The sequence below is a fragment of the Fringilla coelebs genome, assembly GCF_963513975.1.
Source record: "Fringilla coelebs genome assembly, chromosome: 5".
Taxonomy (NCBI): Eukaryota; Metazoa; Chordata; class Aves; order Passeriformes; family Fringillidae; genus Fringilla; species Fringilla coelebs.
Window position 1 is genome coordinate 8,453,691 of NC_140033.1, and position 16,806 is coordinate 8,470,496.

Sequence of the window (16,806 nt, forward strand, 5' to 3'; positions counted from 1 at the left end):
TCTTAACTTTCTCTTGACCAATTTTCACTTAATTTCCCACTCAATTCGTGAGACAATGATACAAAATAAAATAAAGAGGTAACATGTGTAATGCAGCTAATGTTGAGACTGTTGTATGATCATCACAACTAAATCAAAATTTTCTTTTTTTTTATTGCCCAGTGGGATCTACTTTCTTGCTAATATGAAGGTGGTGTATGAGGAGAAATAAATACATTATCACATTGCACTGTTGGTATTGGAAGTGGTTCTTCACACATTGGATAGCAGACATATAAACTTGTTTGCCAGATGGTGTTGCACATGCAAGAATTTTACAGGGGCTCAGAGGGATACTGGACAAGTACTTGAAAGTGATATCTACTTGGGGGTTGCAAAATAGACAGGCCACAATAGGCTTAGAAAATCTCCAGAGCTGAAAATAGATGGCAAGGAGGGGGAGCACTAAGGGTGGGGAAATATCGAGTATAAATGTTCTATAATTATTCTTCTTGCTGTTGAAAAGAGACTACTAGACTGGATGAGCCTTCAGTCTTGCCATTACAAACATTTTTATATTCTAATTTAAGTAACAAGTTGTTGTGTGAGAGGATTTTTCTGGAACAGGAAATGAATGTTGAAGGTGGAGAAAACCCAAAACTGCTTAAATGTAGAAAATCAGTAGTATGTTTCATGATCTATATTGCCAAGGAAAGAAAATTGAGACGACTTTAATGCTGAAAGAAGATCAAATGTGACTACTTTCTCAGTTACTGACTTCATAGGTTTGCAGTCTTGCCTATTTAGCTTTTATATTTCACCTGACATGACCGTGAGGAATGGATCTTCATTGTTTTGTAGTGATTTCTACTGGTACTAGCAATTTCTACTGGTTCCAAGTACATATAGAAAGCATTTTCTGGTCTAGCTGCGTATCTCCTACATCCTGCATGCTTCTTTCTGCAGCAGAACTTAAGTTCCATAACTTGCACTACAGCACACATATTCTGTTAATAAAGGAAAAAAAACAGCTGTAGCACTGTGTCTGCTGAAGATATTCTTCTTTTTCAGAAAGTGGATCCTTATGTGGAACAATTAAAAGAGGCATGGTCAAGTTACAGTTCATGGGTCAGTTTAGTGACTCATGATAGTGAAATTTATTATGCATGTAAGGCATTTATTTTAATCTTGTTTTTTCATTTGTCTCATCCTTCGTTGGGGTTGGCCTTGCATGCTGAATTCTTATCTTTTTATTGTTTTGTGGTTTTTAATATTTACACAAGCACTTCTGAAAAACAAGAGTGTGACTGAGGTGCCTCTAAAGAAAAAGAGATGCCAGGGCTTGAGTGGACTTTTTAAATTCACTCACTCTGCATGTCCTGACTACCAGAGCTGGGTTATAACTTGTAAAACTCACTAGAAACAGCTGACTTTCCTATCATCCATAAAATTTAGATTTGCATCTGGCAGACTTTTTGTTGCCAAAAAAGTTTAGGGAAGAAGTTACAGTTGTCATTGTTAGTATTGTTTATTAGGATTAATGATTATGGTGGAAATTATAGTTGTCCTTACTTCCAAAATTTCTCTGCTTGATATTAAGAAGACCAAAACTCTGCTGCAGTGGTTTCTTTTGCATATTTTAATGTTTTGATAGATAATATCAGCTACACACTTTTATCAGCTGCCTGAAGTTACTGCTTGCTGATCATATGCATGACTACAAACCATGAGCTTATAGATACTCTGAAACCATTCAAGAATAAGTTCTGTGAGAAGGCATTTTTCCAGAAAGTCCATTAGTAAGAAAAACTGCTTTTTGCATCCTCTCAGTGTATTAGTGGCATGAGACAATAGCAACTTAACAATCATTTTCATGGAATAAATTATTAGTCATCTTTGTTCTTTTGAGGAGATATTTTCAGTGGTTGTTTTTTTTTTTTTTTTTTGGCATTAATGGCACTTCTGTCACCATCTGTCTTAGTCAATTACACATCTCCAGAATAACACCACTCGCAGTTTGCATGTATGTCTCTGTGTTTTTCTTGGGGTCCAGAGAAATGTGACTATTCTGCGTTTCCTAGAAAGGGAGTTGTGAGTCCTCAGCCTGCACTGCACATTACACAGAGAGAATCTGTAATGAGCTCTTTCTGTGCCTCAGGAGGAGCACAAAGCAGCTGGAGTGGGACTAAGGGTCCAGACAGCTGAGCTCAGTGGGGATGGAGGATGGTCAGCACTACAGAGAAAATGTTCGATAGCTTGTCAATTCATGACCCTGAGGTCTGAGAGGCTTCCATTCCCTCAGACAAATGCTGATCCCCATTAATATGAATGGTTGAACTTCATTTGACATCAGTCAGTCCAGGGTCTGAGTGCAAGTACATTATTCCCCGTGCCATTAATGCAAGTCACATCCCCCAGCTAGGCAGACAAGGGAAATAGAATTTTCAGTAGTCATTGTTGTTTTGCTTTGCAGTGGTGTGTGGAGGTGGTCAATTCCTCATGCTTGATTATCTTCAAGATATTTGTTGCATTTTATAAAGTTCATCTGCAAACTGTGCTTGCTTCTTAAAAGTGGTATGCTGTATCATGTAGCCCATTTGACTGGGTAGAAAGAAGCATGTCATGTTTAAGATAGTGACAGTGATAATTAGCTGTTAGTATCTAATTCCACTTCTTTTTTCACTCCAGTTCCTCCCAGAATATCTAGTGAGTACATTTAGCATCAGCTTCCCCGGCAGAAATAGGAGGGACACATTTCCTTTGCAATGACTCAATGATGTATGTACTAGTTACTGTATATTTCAAGTTGAATGTATGAAAGGTATTATATAAATTTTGAAAACTACCTTAGTAGTTTTTTATTCTTGCCTAGGCACAGGAATTTTGATTTTGTATTGTGATTTAAATAGACAATAACTAAAAATCAAGCCTTTAGTTGCTTAATTGCTTAATTGGTTGTCATATATCTCATTTTAGAGGTGGTTACCATTTAGTTTGCTAAAGGACCCAAAGACTCAGATTCCTTTTTAACAGCCAATATCTAGTTTTTCCTGATGGTTTATTCATAGCAGTTTGGTTTTTGCAATTCCTTGTGAGGAAATTGCCCTTCACAAGATCTGTCTATGTAAGGTTGTTGTATAATGCATGCTCATTTGCTTAGTTATATTTGTAAGCTCCAGCTGTGCCCATCACTTGCTAAATCTGTCATTGAAGGATTTTGTTTTAAATTCTGCCTGGCTTTGTTTTCAGATGTCTCTGAATTCCTTCCTGTGTTGAGTCACAGCTGTGAAAAGAGAAATCTCCCTCTTTAATTCAAGGGGTCAGTGGTTTAAAAGCACTAAAGCCTGGTGAGGAATGGCTTAAGGAGCGTAGTTAATCATGGTGATCCCAAGGCTTCATAAACTTACACAAGGCTCATCTGACAGGAAGAGTCCTGGATATCTTCAAGCCCTGGTTTCTTTGAGGAGTAGCTATTTTACCAGGGAGGGGAATCCTCTATGGAACAAGCACCTGTGGTGGGACTTTGCCACCTGCTCAGCTATGGCTATAGAAACACAACTTAATCTTCTCCACCACATTTCTTTTTCTAGCTAAGCCATCGTGGAGCCCAATTCCTTTCTAGTAATTTTTTCCCCCCCTACAACTTTGAGAAATATTTAATGTGGAACCACTTCTTGGTTCCAGTGGGAGATAATAGACGGGCAGGAAGGAGTTGCTGGTCTGGATAGAAAAGAAAGATCATCCTGGAAAGTGCAGATGGTCTTGTGTGCTGGGTGGAAAGAAGTCATTGGCGTGGTTTGGGTGTCAGTAGTTCATCCAGTGGCACTTTTCACACATCTTCTTCAAACTCCAGTGGGGCAATCCTGGAATAAATCCTCTTCTTGTCTCACCACTGCAGCCAAAGCCTTTATTTCACATACCGTGTTAATAATTTTGACGCTCAGTTCTGTGCTTAGTTTTCAAACCAGGACCTTGTGGGTGAACTGTAGCTGGAAGCTGTGAGATACTGAATTAAGTGATACAGCTAATGCAGTGCCTGCACCTATGCTGTGTGTGCTCCACTTGCCCTATGCCCATATTGCTATTCTTGATATAAGGGTTTATTATCTGCCTATGAATCAGTTCTTGAATTGCTTCAGCCTTTGGACAGTCTCATAAAAGTGACCTGTTTTCAGTCAGATTTTAATAGTAAAGTAGTTACTTCATAAGCAGCTCGGGTAGACATTGCCCTTATCAGAAGAGTCTTTGGGAAGATGATAAGATCACTAGAGAGTAGAAAAAGTCATTTGATGGCTTTCAGACATCCAAGTTTTAGTGGAAGGGTGTTGGACGTTAAGCAAGATCTTCAGTGTGTGATTCAGTTCAGTTATTCATTTGTCCATTAACTGCTAAAGAAAGTAGTAGAAAAATTAGGGTTGAAGGAGACCTGAGGGAGTCACATGGTTTAGTTTGTATTTCAAAAGACGGATAACTTCAGTTTTGGATTAGATTGCTTAGAGCTATGTCCAGTCAAGCTTCAAATGTCTGCAAAGATGGAGAATCCACCTTCTCTGAGTTCCTGTTCCAGTGTTGACAGTCCTTTTAGGGAATGAAACCTCAGAACTTCCTCAAGATGAGATTGCCTCATCATCTTAGGGGACAAATGACTACTGGGGAAAAGGAAATGAGAAACGGTGTTTTACAGCCTACCTTTTTAATACTGGTCTTCTGGTTATGGAAATGAAATGGTTAACCATCTAAAAATCTTTCCTTTTTTCAGTGAAATACTGATTCATCCTTGCACACTGTGTCCTCACTCTGTCCTCACCAGACAAATGAAAGTTATTGTGATTTTAAACTAAAGTGGAAGGAAGTATTTCTGTGTTGAATGGATTAGGTGATGCCTGAATTCTTGGTTTCTTTTTCAGTATGGCTGTTTCAGATTCTAGGAACTGTCATGATAACACCCTTCACAAAGCAGCTTAAAAATAGACCAGCAAAACAACTATTGCACCAAATATAAATTGATTTCTGCTGTGACACAAACAGTGTTTTTTGAGGGTGTGAATAGATAGCAGCATGTTGTAACCTTTGAAAATGGTAAAATTGATGATCAGAGGACACAGGACTGTTAAAGCTTTGATAACCTGCTGTCTGAACCCACACTGGCAGTGAGTTTTTCCTTACACAGCTCTGTGAAGTTCTTTATAGAAAATGAAACTGTGATTGCTTGCAATTTTCTGTAGTTTGCAGAGGCACTTAAATTTAACAAATAAAACACCGGAAGAAGTGATATGAGCCATGGAAGTCACTGCAGAAGTTACAAGTCTGTTGTCCCTGTGGAGAAGGTTGGCTGTGTGACTAGGGGGATGTGGGTACTGGTCCTGACTGCTCCGGTGACCTTATCCAAGGGATGTGATCTCCTTTGGTAGCATTAAAAAAAAATCCAGTTAACTCCTAATGACAAGGATAGAGAGTAGAAAACAGAGACGTTAAAGCTTTTAAACTGCTTGGATGCTGTGATGATGGGGACTTGAGGGAAACCCATCAAGAGGAACAGGTCCCCATGGAGGCAGTGACTTGTGCAAGTTCACAAGGGGGATTTTTTATAGAGGCTGTGCTGATTCTCTGTCACATAGAGTCCAAATTTAAATGAAATCAAATGTTTAAAAAAAACAGGAAGAAAGCAAATATGTTCAGCCTAACAATAAAATAACTGGGTTATTGGCCCAACAGAGATTACTGCTCTGCAGTGTACACATTCATATGTGTATCACTTTACACTTTGGCTGTACAAAATGTTGATCCAAAATTAGTTGGACAATGCATTAAAAAGAGCCCTTCTCCAATAGACTGCGAGCATATAGTCATGAATTATTAAATCAGTTTGTTGGAAGTGGAAATTAAAATCCTTCCGGCATGTCTTTCCCTGTAGTGCAGTTTATACATTAAATTCTGCAGACTGTGCTGTACAGAGTTCACTGACAGTGCATCAAATAATGAGGCCATACGTTGATGAAAGGAATTTTACGGAAATATGCCATTGGATATACTGCAAACAGATTTGATCAAAGCCCAGCTGCTTATGAAGTACACATTTTTTAACCATTGCTAAACTGTATTAGCCTGAATTCTTTTGAAAGTTATGATTTGACTTTTACACAGCTGGCAGTAAGCTAAATAGTACTGACAGTTAAGGAAATATCCTATCAGGATTTGTAAAATAGAAAGAATAAAAAAAATGTTTAATTATATTAAGATGCCAGCTACAAGATGCAGTTGCCTCTACTTAACATTTGTAGCATTCTGTTTTTATCTGAGAGTCTCACAGACTTTAGATACAGCTGTGAGTGCCTGCGAGCATTTACACAAAATTACAAACTGTTTGGCAATACATTAATGCTTACATCAGATAATATAGCTGCAAATTTTAGTACAATAAAGCATTGGCTGTGAAATGAAATTTACATTTTAAATATTTATGTAAATGTAAATCTTTGTTCCTTTATTTCTTTCTGCTTTGGGGAGGGTTTGTTTTGGGGTTGTTTTGGTTGAGTTTTTGATTTAGTAGTGTCTGCTGGGCTGTGATTGTGTGTGTGATCTGCAGGTTGTGTTCCTGCACACAGAGTTCACTGTCTGGTGGTACCTCAGATGTAGGGATGGCTGAAATGTGTAACATATTGATGTATGGTGTGCAGTTAATGGAGCCATACAGCGCTGGGAGCTGGCTGAGGTCTGGATTGCTTGGATCAAGGACACAAGAGCCCCACCTACTCCCATCTGTAGATGTATCCATGCAGACATCTGGCTGTTCCCTTCCAGAGTGTACACTGTTATCCACCTTGCTGCTGTATCATGCAGAGCCCTAAGTCTGGATTTGATACATCACAGATTTCACCAGAGTGCTACACTACCTTCCCATCAAGCTGGATTTTTCACAAATGTACAAAAGTCATGGTAGGGCGAGTTCAAGTAACTAATCTGTAGAATACCCCATTGCTACTAGTTACTGGTAATGCCCAAAAAAATCAGCCAGTTCAGACTTCTGGTCCCTGCTGGAGGACTGGTGCTTCACTCCTGCATATGTTGGAAGGTCTCCTATGAAAGGAAATAACAGAGAATGATTTTTCCATAGCAAAACACTGGCAGGAATTCCTGGAGGTGAAAATGAGACTGTAATCCTTCCTTTGCGTTGGCCAATGTAGGTTTATGTTTCTTCCAGCAGAAGAATGGTGGTTGCAGGGTCAGTGGTTTAGGTGGCTTGACAGTGCTGCCTGGGGTTAATTCAGGCTGCAGCAGGACAAATGCAATCTGCTAGAGTTCAAATGCTCAGGCAGGTCTCCCCAAAATGAGCATTTATTTTCTCTGATGGTCATCATGACATTTTTCTGGCTTTCCATTGTTTTCTCAAGAGCAGGCCAAGGCTGTTCCATAGGCAAAGCTTCCTGCAAGTGTTGTCTCCCTGTCTCCTTCACTCAGAGCTGAGCCAAACCACCCCAAGTGCGGCAGGTGGTGACAGACATTTCAGAGGAAAATTCTCTGTCTCTCTTTGAAAACCTTCAGACGTCACAGTGCTTGGCAGAAAGTGGTTTTCCATCTAGTCTACCTTTTCATTAATGTCTCTAGGAATTTTCATGCTACTGCCTTTTTCTTTTCTTGGATACCAGAGTTACAAAACTCATCTTAGAATCGCTTTTCATAGCGTTAGTGGTTTTTTTGGTCTGCTGGGGAAACATGCTGTACTTAAAATAATGTAACAGTGAGGTTTGGCTTAGGGCTCCTTTTGATTCTTATGTGTTGCTAAATCGTGCCTTACACTGCTTTCTTCTTTGGCTTGTGTTTGGGTTTTGCTGTTTAGTTTTTTTTTTCCTTTTTTTTTTTTTTTGGATGATCAGACTTGTAGGGCATTCTCATGTCTTTCTAAATAAAGAGCCTATGGCAAGCTGTTATTATGGACGTAATACCTGAAGTCATAGTTCCTTCCCCAAACAAAACAAGAGGAAACAAGAGGAAAAAGAACCCATAAGAAATGCATATGCATCTAACTTTAGAATGAAAGGCATGTTGATATTTCTGTGTGAAGATCCCAGCTTCACATCTGACTGGTGGGACATTTTATTTATGTGCCTACCTCATTTTAGAATTATCATTTTCAGATGACAAATTGCTTTCCATCCCATCCTTTTTCTTGAACAATAGATACTGTGTTTGAGAAACAGAATACAGAAGGTAAAAAGCTACGAGTCTGGTTTTTTTTAGAGGTTTTTTTTGGGTGGGTTTTTTGTTTGTTTGGTTGTTTTTTTTTTTTTTGAGGAGACACAATATACAAATAATTAGGGTCAGAGAATAGCATTTAATCTATCATCAGTCTTGGATTTATGTGTTACATGTCTGAAAGATATAATGCCGCAGATAAAATTTCTCAGAATCACTCTTTGTCCGTGTGCAGGGCTGTTTATCTGCCACCTTCTGAAAAAATTACTTCTGTGTCTGTGAAATCTTTCGGTGTAATCCTGACCTCACTGACGACCTGAAAAATATCCTGGTGTCTTTTGAGGATGAAGTGCTCATTTCCTATGTGTATAATTTTAGGTGCCCAGCAGTAAATTTCATGGTCAGATGAGCTCTTCAGAGCAATGTGAGACAGACCATTCCGCAAAGTTTCTACCATTTCTACCAGTGCTTAGCTCCAAACAGACTATGTGCCTGTTAGAAATGCTTCCACCAGTAGATTCCCTTCAGAAAAATGCTGAAAAGTATGAAAAAGTAGACAAAATAAGGGAATTCCTTGCTTCTTCTCTCTTTTCACTTCCTTAGTCACCATTTTTACTTGAGCTCAAGCTCATCTCAACAAAAAATCCAGTGTAATCCTCAAATGTATTTTCTGCTCTATTGAAGAGCTTTATTTATTATCAGATGGTTCTCTACAATAAGATTTTTTTGCTGACTTTGTTCCCTCAATTACATCCTCATTGTCTCTCAGACCCTTCATTTTTCTTTGCTCTATTTGGTTCTTCTCAAGTGGGAATCACAGCAGTGATTTTTCTTGCCAAGTTATTGGTGTTGAATGGATGGTGTGTAAATCCTGTGAGGAGCTCAGTAAAAGTTGAAGCCTTTATAGTTTTGCAAAGCTCATTTTAAGCTGGGTTATGCTTCTCAGTAGTCTGCTAATTGTTTGGGTATTTAACAATAGCAAAGATTGCTCTATGGCAAAACCTCATCTAAACCAGGTATGCTAAGCCAAGTGATTTTTACAACACAAAATGAAAAAAAATCACAGGCTCACATAATGTTTTTTGATTGTACCATTGTCTTTTTAGTCATTAATTTCTCCTGGTGTTGGGAAGTGATGTAATGCTGATCTGGGGTTTGTGTAAAAAGCAGTATTTTTCTGAATCCTGAAAGAGAACATTTTCTGGACTATACACAGCACAAAACCTACTTAATAAATATGAGAATAGTGATGAATAATACTGTTTAGCAGTTTTTGGATGGAGTTAGCTTTAACTGAGATTTCACAATGAAGAGAAAAGCATCTTCTGCCAAATAATAAACAGACCATCTAAGGGGTACAAGAACATAGTTTCATTGTGCTCTGGATAAATGTCATCTTTGTTATTGCAGAACTAAGTTAAGAATGTTAAGTCAGTCTAAAGATGTAATTTTATTTTTAGTCTATTTGATTTTCTAAGTTACTAATCTGAGCCATGTATACTTACAGTTTTCCCTCTTATTAACAAGGACAGTTCAATATCCACTTCATGATTATAGTACAATTTTGAACCACACAGCAGACAACCATAGTAATTTTTATTTTGGAATTTGTATGATCATTTCAAGGTGAGATATCTACATAATGCATTGGACACGCATATCTGCATACTGGTAGTTTAAATAACGTGCTTCAAATTTGTGTGCATATAGATTTTTTACTTATAATAGTAGAAAATAATCTATTGAAGTAAATATTTATCTCTTAATAAAGAGATTATAAAGAGATAATATACCTTTCAATAAATATGAATCATAGTGGAGTAATTTTTATTACTAATGAGCTACAAAAATAAACTTAATTATTATTATTATTAAGTTTATTCTTGTAGCTGATTAGTTTTAAATATTTTAAAGCAATATGTTTTTCTGAAAGGCCACTCATGCTATTTTGTTGATGTCTGGAAGGGACATCTTTTGTCTCTTCTGACTCCATAGACCAAAATAAAATAAAACCCCAAGATGTCAAACAAGTATAGATGAGGAGAAGAAAGAAAAACTCTTGCATCAGTGATAGAAAATTACATAGTGAAGCTGCATGGCCTAGGCAACTTACTCATTAGATTTATAATGAATTTATAAGCTCATAGTGACTAGGTTGCTCTAGATTTTCAGTTGTCATGATTTGCAACATTGGTATTAGATTCACTAAAACCTAGCCATAACTCTTTATTGGAATATAAAATTCTGAATTTTAAAATGGCCCTGGAAAACTAGTGCTGGAAACAGGTTTTAAATTATCCTCCAATCCCATAAAGGCTTTTCTAACAGAAATAACTGAGATTTTCATGAATACACTTTAAAAAGTGTGTGTTTGCAGATGGGTCACAGTCATTTCAGCTCTGGACTTCATGACGCCAGGAGAAGTGGGAAACTACACAGTATTTGTGAATGCAAGATTTTGCATTTAGATAGGTTTGAACTGAACGATCTGAAAAAGCTCCCATAAGCACAGAGCTCCTTACTGTCTGTGTGTTTGAGAAGGCTGAAGAGCTCTGTTTATTGCCACAAAGGGCCTGGAATAAATTATGTTGAGCAAATTGGCTCCAGGTTTTCTTGTTTCAGACAGTAGCTTCGGAGCAATCTGTTTTATGGGCTCCAGTAGATGTGACCGATTGCGGGGAGGTGACACCTCGTTTTGGGACGTGGCATGGCACATGTGCCAGTCAGGTCTGGCCCCTCTCTCTGGCAGGATGGCAGCACACTTGCAGCTCCACTTTCTGTCTTCTGGCACTTTAACCCACATCCCAATTTATGGGCCCCGCTGGGAGGTCCGAGCAGGATGGAGCCAGGCTGCTCAGCCCCTCTCAGCCTTGTGCCTCCCGCCCCTGCGTGGGGCAAAGAAAAGCTCCTTTATTCTGCTGGAAATGCCCCCATTTCAGCGAGGTGTATGCATGGCTTCCTTCCCTGCTAGGTCTTGCAGGTGATAATTAACACAGTGCAGTGCTATTTCCTAGCTGAAGCCAAGGTGGGGAAGCAGCTTTAGCCTCAGCATTTTTCTTTTCAGACTCTTTTTCCTCATTTATTTTGGATCTGTTCATGGTGAGGAAGTTTTAGAAGGTGTTGGTCCTTAGCTGAAGTATCAAAGAACTAAACAAACCAGTAATTTTTTCCTTCTCTGACCAAATTTGTCTTACTTTTGAGGGAAGGAAGGAATAGGGGAGTCAAATTTGCTTTTAGGTTTTATATTTTATTTCTGCTCATTCGACTGTTTTCTTCTGACCAGTGTGACTGTGGGTCTTTTCAGCACAGGACACTGATTGACATTGCATGTTTTACAGAGAGGAAGGATATTTCCTGAAGATTAATGGCAAGTTAGTTGGCCTGAAGTTCATTAACCTGAGCTAGACTGTTGGAAGGACTCTGTGTGGAAGCTGGAATTGTATTAGAGATCATCATAAACTAAAAATATATGTGACAATCTGGCCAGATTGCAATGAATCTAAAGACAGGACAGGGTTGGCTCAAGCTCACAGACCAGCTGCCTCCAGTGTAAACTAACCGCCTTGTGAAAGCAAATGGTTTTTCACTGACATTATTGAAATAAAAAGGAAAAGGGAAAAAAAAAAAACCAACCAAAAAACCCCAAAGGTTCCCATTAGCAAAAAATGCCTAAATGAAAAAGTGAGGTTGTGAGCTATGGCCAAAGGCCCGAGTTTGGTGCTGATTCTCAATCAATTCAGCAAATGACAGTGCATTGACACAACTGGCTTTTTAGTCAAATTTAGTCTTGATTCTTCACAGTAATTTGCCTCAAGAAAATTAGCCCCAAATCCTTTGGTGAATTCCCTGTTGGCTGAGGCCCAGACCTTCAGGCCATGACTTCTCAACATACTTGCAGTGAGACTGGCTCCCACTTAATTGCTTCTTTTTGAAGTATGGTTTGTCACTATCATCCTACTGAAGATGAACAGGACTGGTGTCTCATCTTCATGTATTCTTCCCCTTCCTCCCCTCCCCTTCTTTTCCCCTTCTTCCCCCTAAATAGATTTCTTAAAGGCAGTTTAACCCTACGATAGTCTAATCCACATCAGTCCTTCGTGGTCCACCCTCAAATGGACATGTTGGCACAGAAGTAAAGGCCTTCTCTTCGGATCTCATACTGTAATAAAGGGAAGGGAGAGATGAAACAGGCATTTCATGTTTGTCTGTTTTCTCTCCAAGTCATCCCATGAACATGCACTCCCTTGGCCAAGACCAGTGCATTCAGACACAATGTGAGTGTTGAAGAGGGGACTGAGAAGAAAGAAGCTCAGTGTTCTGCAATAGGAGCTACGCTTTGGGCATTTTACAAATTATTTCTCTTTTCCTATTTCACCATCGTGCTCTTGCACACTTCCTTGTCTTTTACTATTGACAGAAAGTCTGGAGGCTCAGAAAGCCCAAGTTTCATCTGAGAGAGATTTCCTCTGTCAGAGAGAACTGTTTCCATCCTTTCATGCCAGGAAGGATGAACTGCCTGCATCAGGAGGTGCTGAATTGGTTCTGGGTGCTGGTGTAGCTCAGAGTTGCCTGACCCAGTGCTGCAGGAGCTTGAATGCCAGACCAGGGGCTGCAAGCTGTGCTGCATCTCTCATGGGCTTGTAAGGAACCTCTCCTTTGATGTCTGTGCAAGTGCTGGCTGATGTGGGCACTAGGATTGCTCTTTTAATCAGGCAGTTCCAGTACCTTTCAGAAAAGAATTTTCATGGCAAGTCATGAGCCATTAATCTCTTGACTAACCATAACATTTCTTTACTCCTTGGTTTTACAGCATTACTCACACACTGATATTTGTCATTTCACCAGCTGTCTCCCTTGACCTCTAGCGTCATGCACTTGCAGAAGGAAGGATCTGGTCTTACAAGTATTTTCATACTCTGATGTCTGTGATTTATTAACCATCAAGTTTTGCCTTCAGAACTCAAGATGCCATTTAAAATAATTTCATGGGCAAGAGTGGAGTTATTGGGCAAAAGGGATCCTTGATAGCTGTGTACAAAGGACACCAGGATTGCTGTTGCTGTTTTCTTTTCAACTACTGTGCTGTGTGACCTTGAGGAAATAGGTTCACTGCAGCTTTATGGTTCTGTTTTTGCATAGGGAAAATAAGGACAGTGATAATTGCTTTCATTTGTAAAACACTTCAAGATTTATAGAATATGAATGGCACTTATTAAGTGAAAAGTGCTGCAAAGCTGGCTTAGTTGCACACTGTGCTAACAAAATCTCATATCAGCCTATTGACCCCAGCCTGAAACATTCATTAAAGTTTATAGGACATTTTGGTGGATGAGTTGCAGTTATTCTGCTGGAAATATCATACTGAAAGCACTTTTAAATACATCATCTGCATTAACTCTTTTTTTTTCTATTAAAACTAAACACAACGGCTTGTTCCATCCAGTTTTCTTAGTTTATTTATGAAAGTTTTGATGAGTATGTACTCATTGTTAACTCTGCTTGTACCCCCATGGCATCTGAGACATTACAGTTCATTCTAGGCATAGCATAAACATAAAATAGCTGTTGTACTGAGATAAAAAGAGTTATAAAACATTCAGATATCCAGTGGACTGGTATGAACCAACAAGTTGCGTGGTCACTTTTGAATGGCAAATTTTCTTTTTGTGGATACTGCATTAATTTATTTTGTGCTTGAACTTTAGCTGTGCTAGACACTGGTGTTTGAGAAGTTTGCATATTTTTCATTGTCAAAATGTGTAAATTTAGCATTAAAGAAACAAAACATTTTTACTTGCACTGGAGAAAAAAATACTTTTGTAGCTAAGAAATTAAATCACCTACTCTTTAAAGATAGGTCTGGCTTGCTTACAGAATTACTATTTATGCAGTAATGCACGTCTACAGATGTTTTCCTTTTTTTCTTCCAGATAAAACTTGGGTTGTTTGAAAAGTGGGGAGATACTTCACCATAGTGCAAAAGAAGATACAGAAGAAGAGAGCAGAATGAGAGCTTTGCAAGTGCCACATGCCTGCAGCCTGCTGTCTTTAGTGATGCTGTTCCTTCCAGTCACTGGAACGTCAAAACAAAATATCCCAAGACTGAAGCTTTCCTATAAAGGTAAACTTCTCAGTATTTTTTTCTGATTCTGCTGCTTTTGTTTTGATGTGATGTTGCCAGCACTTCATTTGTATTACTTACCAGGAAAGCAAAACACAGTCCCAGAAATACATAATAGAAGCCTTAAGGATGGATAAATTCTGCTTAGGGTATCAAATTCTGGGGGGTTTTGTCATGTAGGGGCACATGTTCCTGAAATATAATTGTCTTTTTAAACTATTATTTCTGTTTGCTCCAAGAGGATATTAACAGACTACATAAATTAGAGGGGAATGGTATTTGAAACACTCCGAGGCCCATTGGAGACATTTCCATGTGGCTGGTGGGTATATGTGAGACATGGAGGACATTGACACCTTCCTAGAGCATCAGAGAAAGTCAAGAGAGCTGCTTCAAGCGTTTCAAGGGAGCTGACATTTATTTATTGTAATTCTTTTTCTATCACTATGTTGGTATGTTAAACTCTGCATATGTGGTTTTCTTTGTCCTTGCCTCTTTGGATCACAAAAGCATGATTCTCTATGGAATTTCTTAGTCTTGTGTGTAGTTCTTGTTGAGAATGGTACCATCAGAGGAGTTCCAACACAGACATATTTATATATTAATGGACAATTTTTAAAAGAAGGTGGATTTCTCGTTCCTTTGAATACAGAGTGCACCTCCATAGGTACAGAGATGTGTCTTTAGCTAAAACAAATGGTTTCCAGTTAGTTATGTTTCAACTATGTCAGCACCCAGCCCTTATGGGAGCTATTTCTGCTCTGTTTTTCAAACTTATGTCTTCCTGTGCCTCGCAGAATTGCACTCAGGATGGTGTGATAGGGCAGGCTGTAAAGCCTTCATCAGGGCTTATGATATGTGTTTATCATGAGTTTAACACCCAGAGGAATTTATTGAGTAAGCAGAATGACATGCTATTTATTTACAAGCTTCTCTATTGCTAGATTTGCATGCCACTGTGCATGCTATTCCACTGTGTATAGATGTGTTTGGATGTGTTTGTGTGAGAGAGACGGAGGAAGCGAGATCAAGGGATCTTGACAACATTTTTATCAATTCAGGAAACAGTTTCACCCACTGAAGCAAATGAATACAGAAACTGAAAGACATGACATGAGTTATGAAAGTTAGCAGTAAAACCCTCCTAACATACAGCCAGCCTTCTCACAGCTAGGCCTTTTGAGATAATTCCCAAAAGCAGCATATACCATATGGCAGTGGCATTTATTGTGGATTTGACACTCACGATTAGTGAATTCCTCTCAACTTCAAAAGCAGATAGCCTTTGGCAAAATCTTGATGGATGCATTTGGCAGGTAAAGAGGGGGAGAAAGAAAAATTATTGAGGTCAACACAGGGAAAAAAGAAATGGCTGAAATCTTAGTTTAAAATAGTGGCAGAGACCTGCTGGGAGTGGTTGGGAAAATGCCTGAGCTCGTTTAAAAAGACAATGAGCAGATGATTGATATTTAGGCCCTGACCCAGACTTTTATTAGCAACTTTATAAACCTTTCAGTTTGGCTTGAGGGATACCGTTTCCTGTCCAAACTTATCCACCTATATCCCTGTAGGGGGGGAAAATCAACAACAGATACAGATGCAAAATAGCACATAAATCTTAATTTGGAGGGCTGTGATGGAACTGAAAAGCCAGAAGAAAGAGAATTATTAGAATTTATTGTGCCTTGTCTTACTTTTTTTATGGGAGGGTGGAAGGTGTGTATTTTTCCACATGGAACAAGAAAATATTCACTGCTGTTTTTTCACACTGATGCATTGTAAATGATAACAGTATGACTTATCATAATTAAACCATATTTTTGTTGTTGATAGCAGGATGTCAGATGTACTGAATATTTAATAAAGTTGTCAGAATTAAGTCTGCCTTCCTTCCCCCCAGTGTTTCAGACAAAATAATTCCATGGTTTCTGTGAGTAAGATGTAGGAGAAATGAACTGTCTTGCCAGTTCTCATAAAATTGTTAGTCATGTCATTGACAAGTTCTGGCATCTCTGTTCTTTGGAATTAAGACTTGAAATATCATGAGGAGGAGAATACAGGGTTCTTTCCCTTCTTTGTGGAAAACAGATGAAAAATGGCCACACCACAGAGTTCCAAAAACCTGCTCACATGCATGTCTTTGAAGGGAAGGTTTCATTCCCTTCAAGGTGCAGTGTGTTTATGGCATAGGTCCATCTTCCCAGAAGAGCTGAACATGTGCTGGGGTAGGAGAGCTGAAAGTAAGCAAGATTTTGTTCTGCAGTTACTGAATCACCCAGCTTCATCATTCAGTGGTGGATGGGGAAGAGGGAGGGGGTGGGGTAGTTAAAGATGTGTCTATAACTGCAGGAGTGCTTCAAGAAACCATAGCATGTCACAGCTCCTTTGTGTTCAGACAGCAATTAAAATTTTAGACCTTCTCTTAATGGCAGTTACAGGTTTTCATCTTCTGTGGGTTTTCATCTTAAGAAGTGGGAATCTGTGCTGGAAATGCTAAGATGCGAGTGATGTGG

The 16,806-nt window shown here is 38.8% G+C and overlaps 1 protein-coding gene across 2 annotated transcripts in view; it reads left to right on the forward strand.

Moving 5' to 3' along the window:
* The window catches only part of SEMA3D (semaphorin 3D), a 132,305-nt gene that overhangs the window by 26,705 nt on the left and 88,794 nt on the right, over window positions 1–16,806 (forward strand). For both annotated transcript variants that reach the window (XM_084206847.1, XM_084206846.1), the window contains exon 2: window positions 14,103–14,293. In XM_084206847.1, coding sequence (XP_084062973.1) covers window positions 14,179–14,293 — 115 coding nt within the window. In that variant the 5' untranslated portion in view covers window positions 14,103–14,178. The remainder of the gene's footprint in view (window positions 1–14,102; window positions 14,294–16,806) is intronic.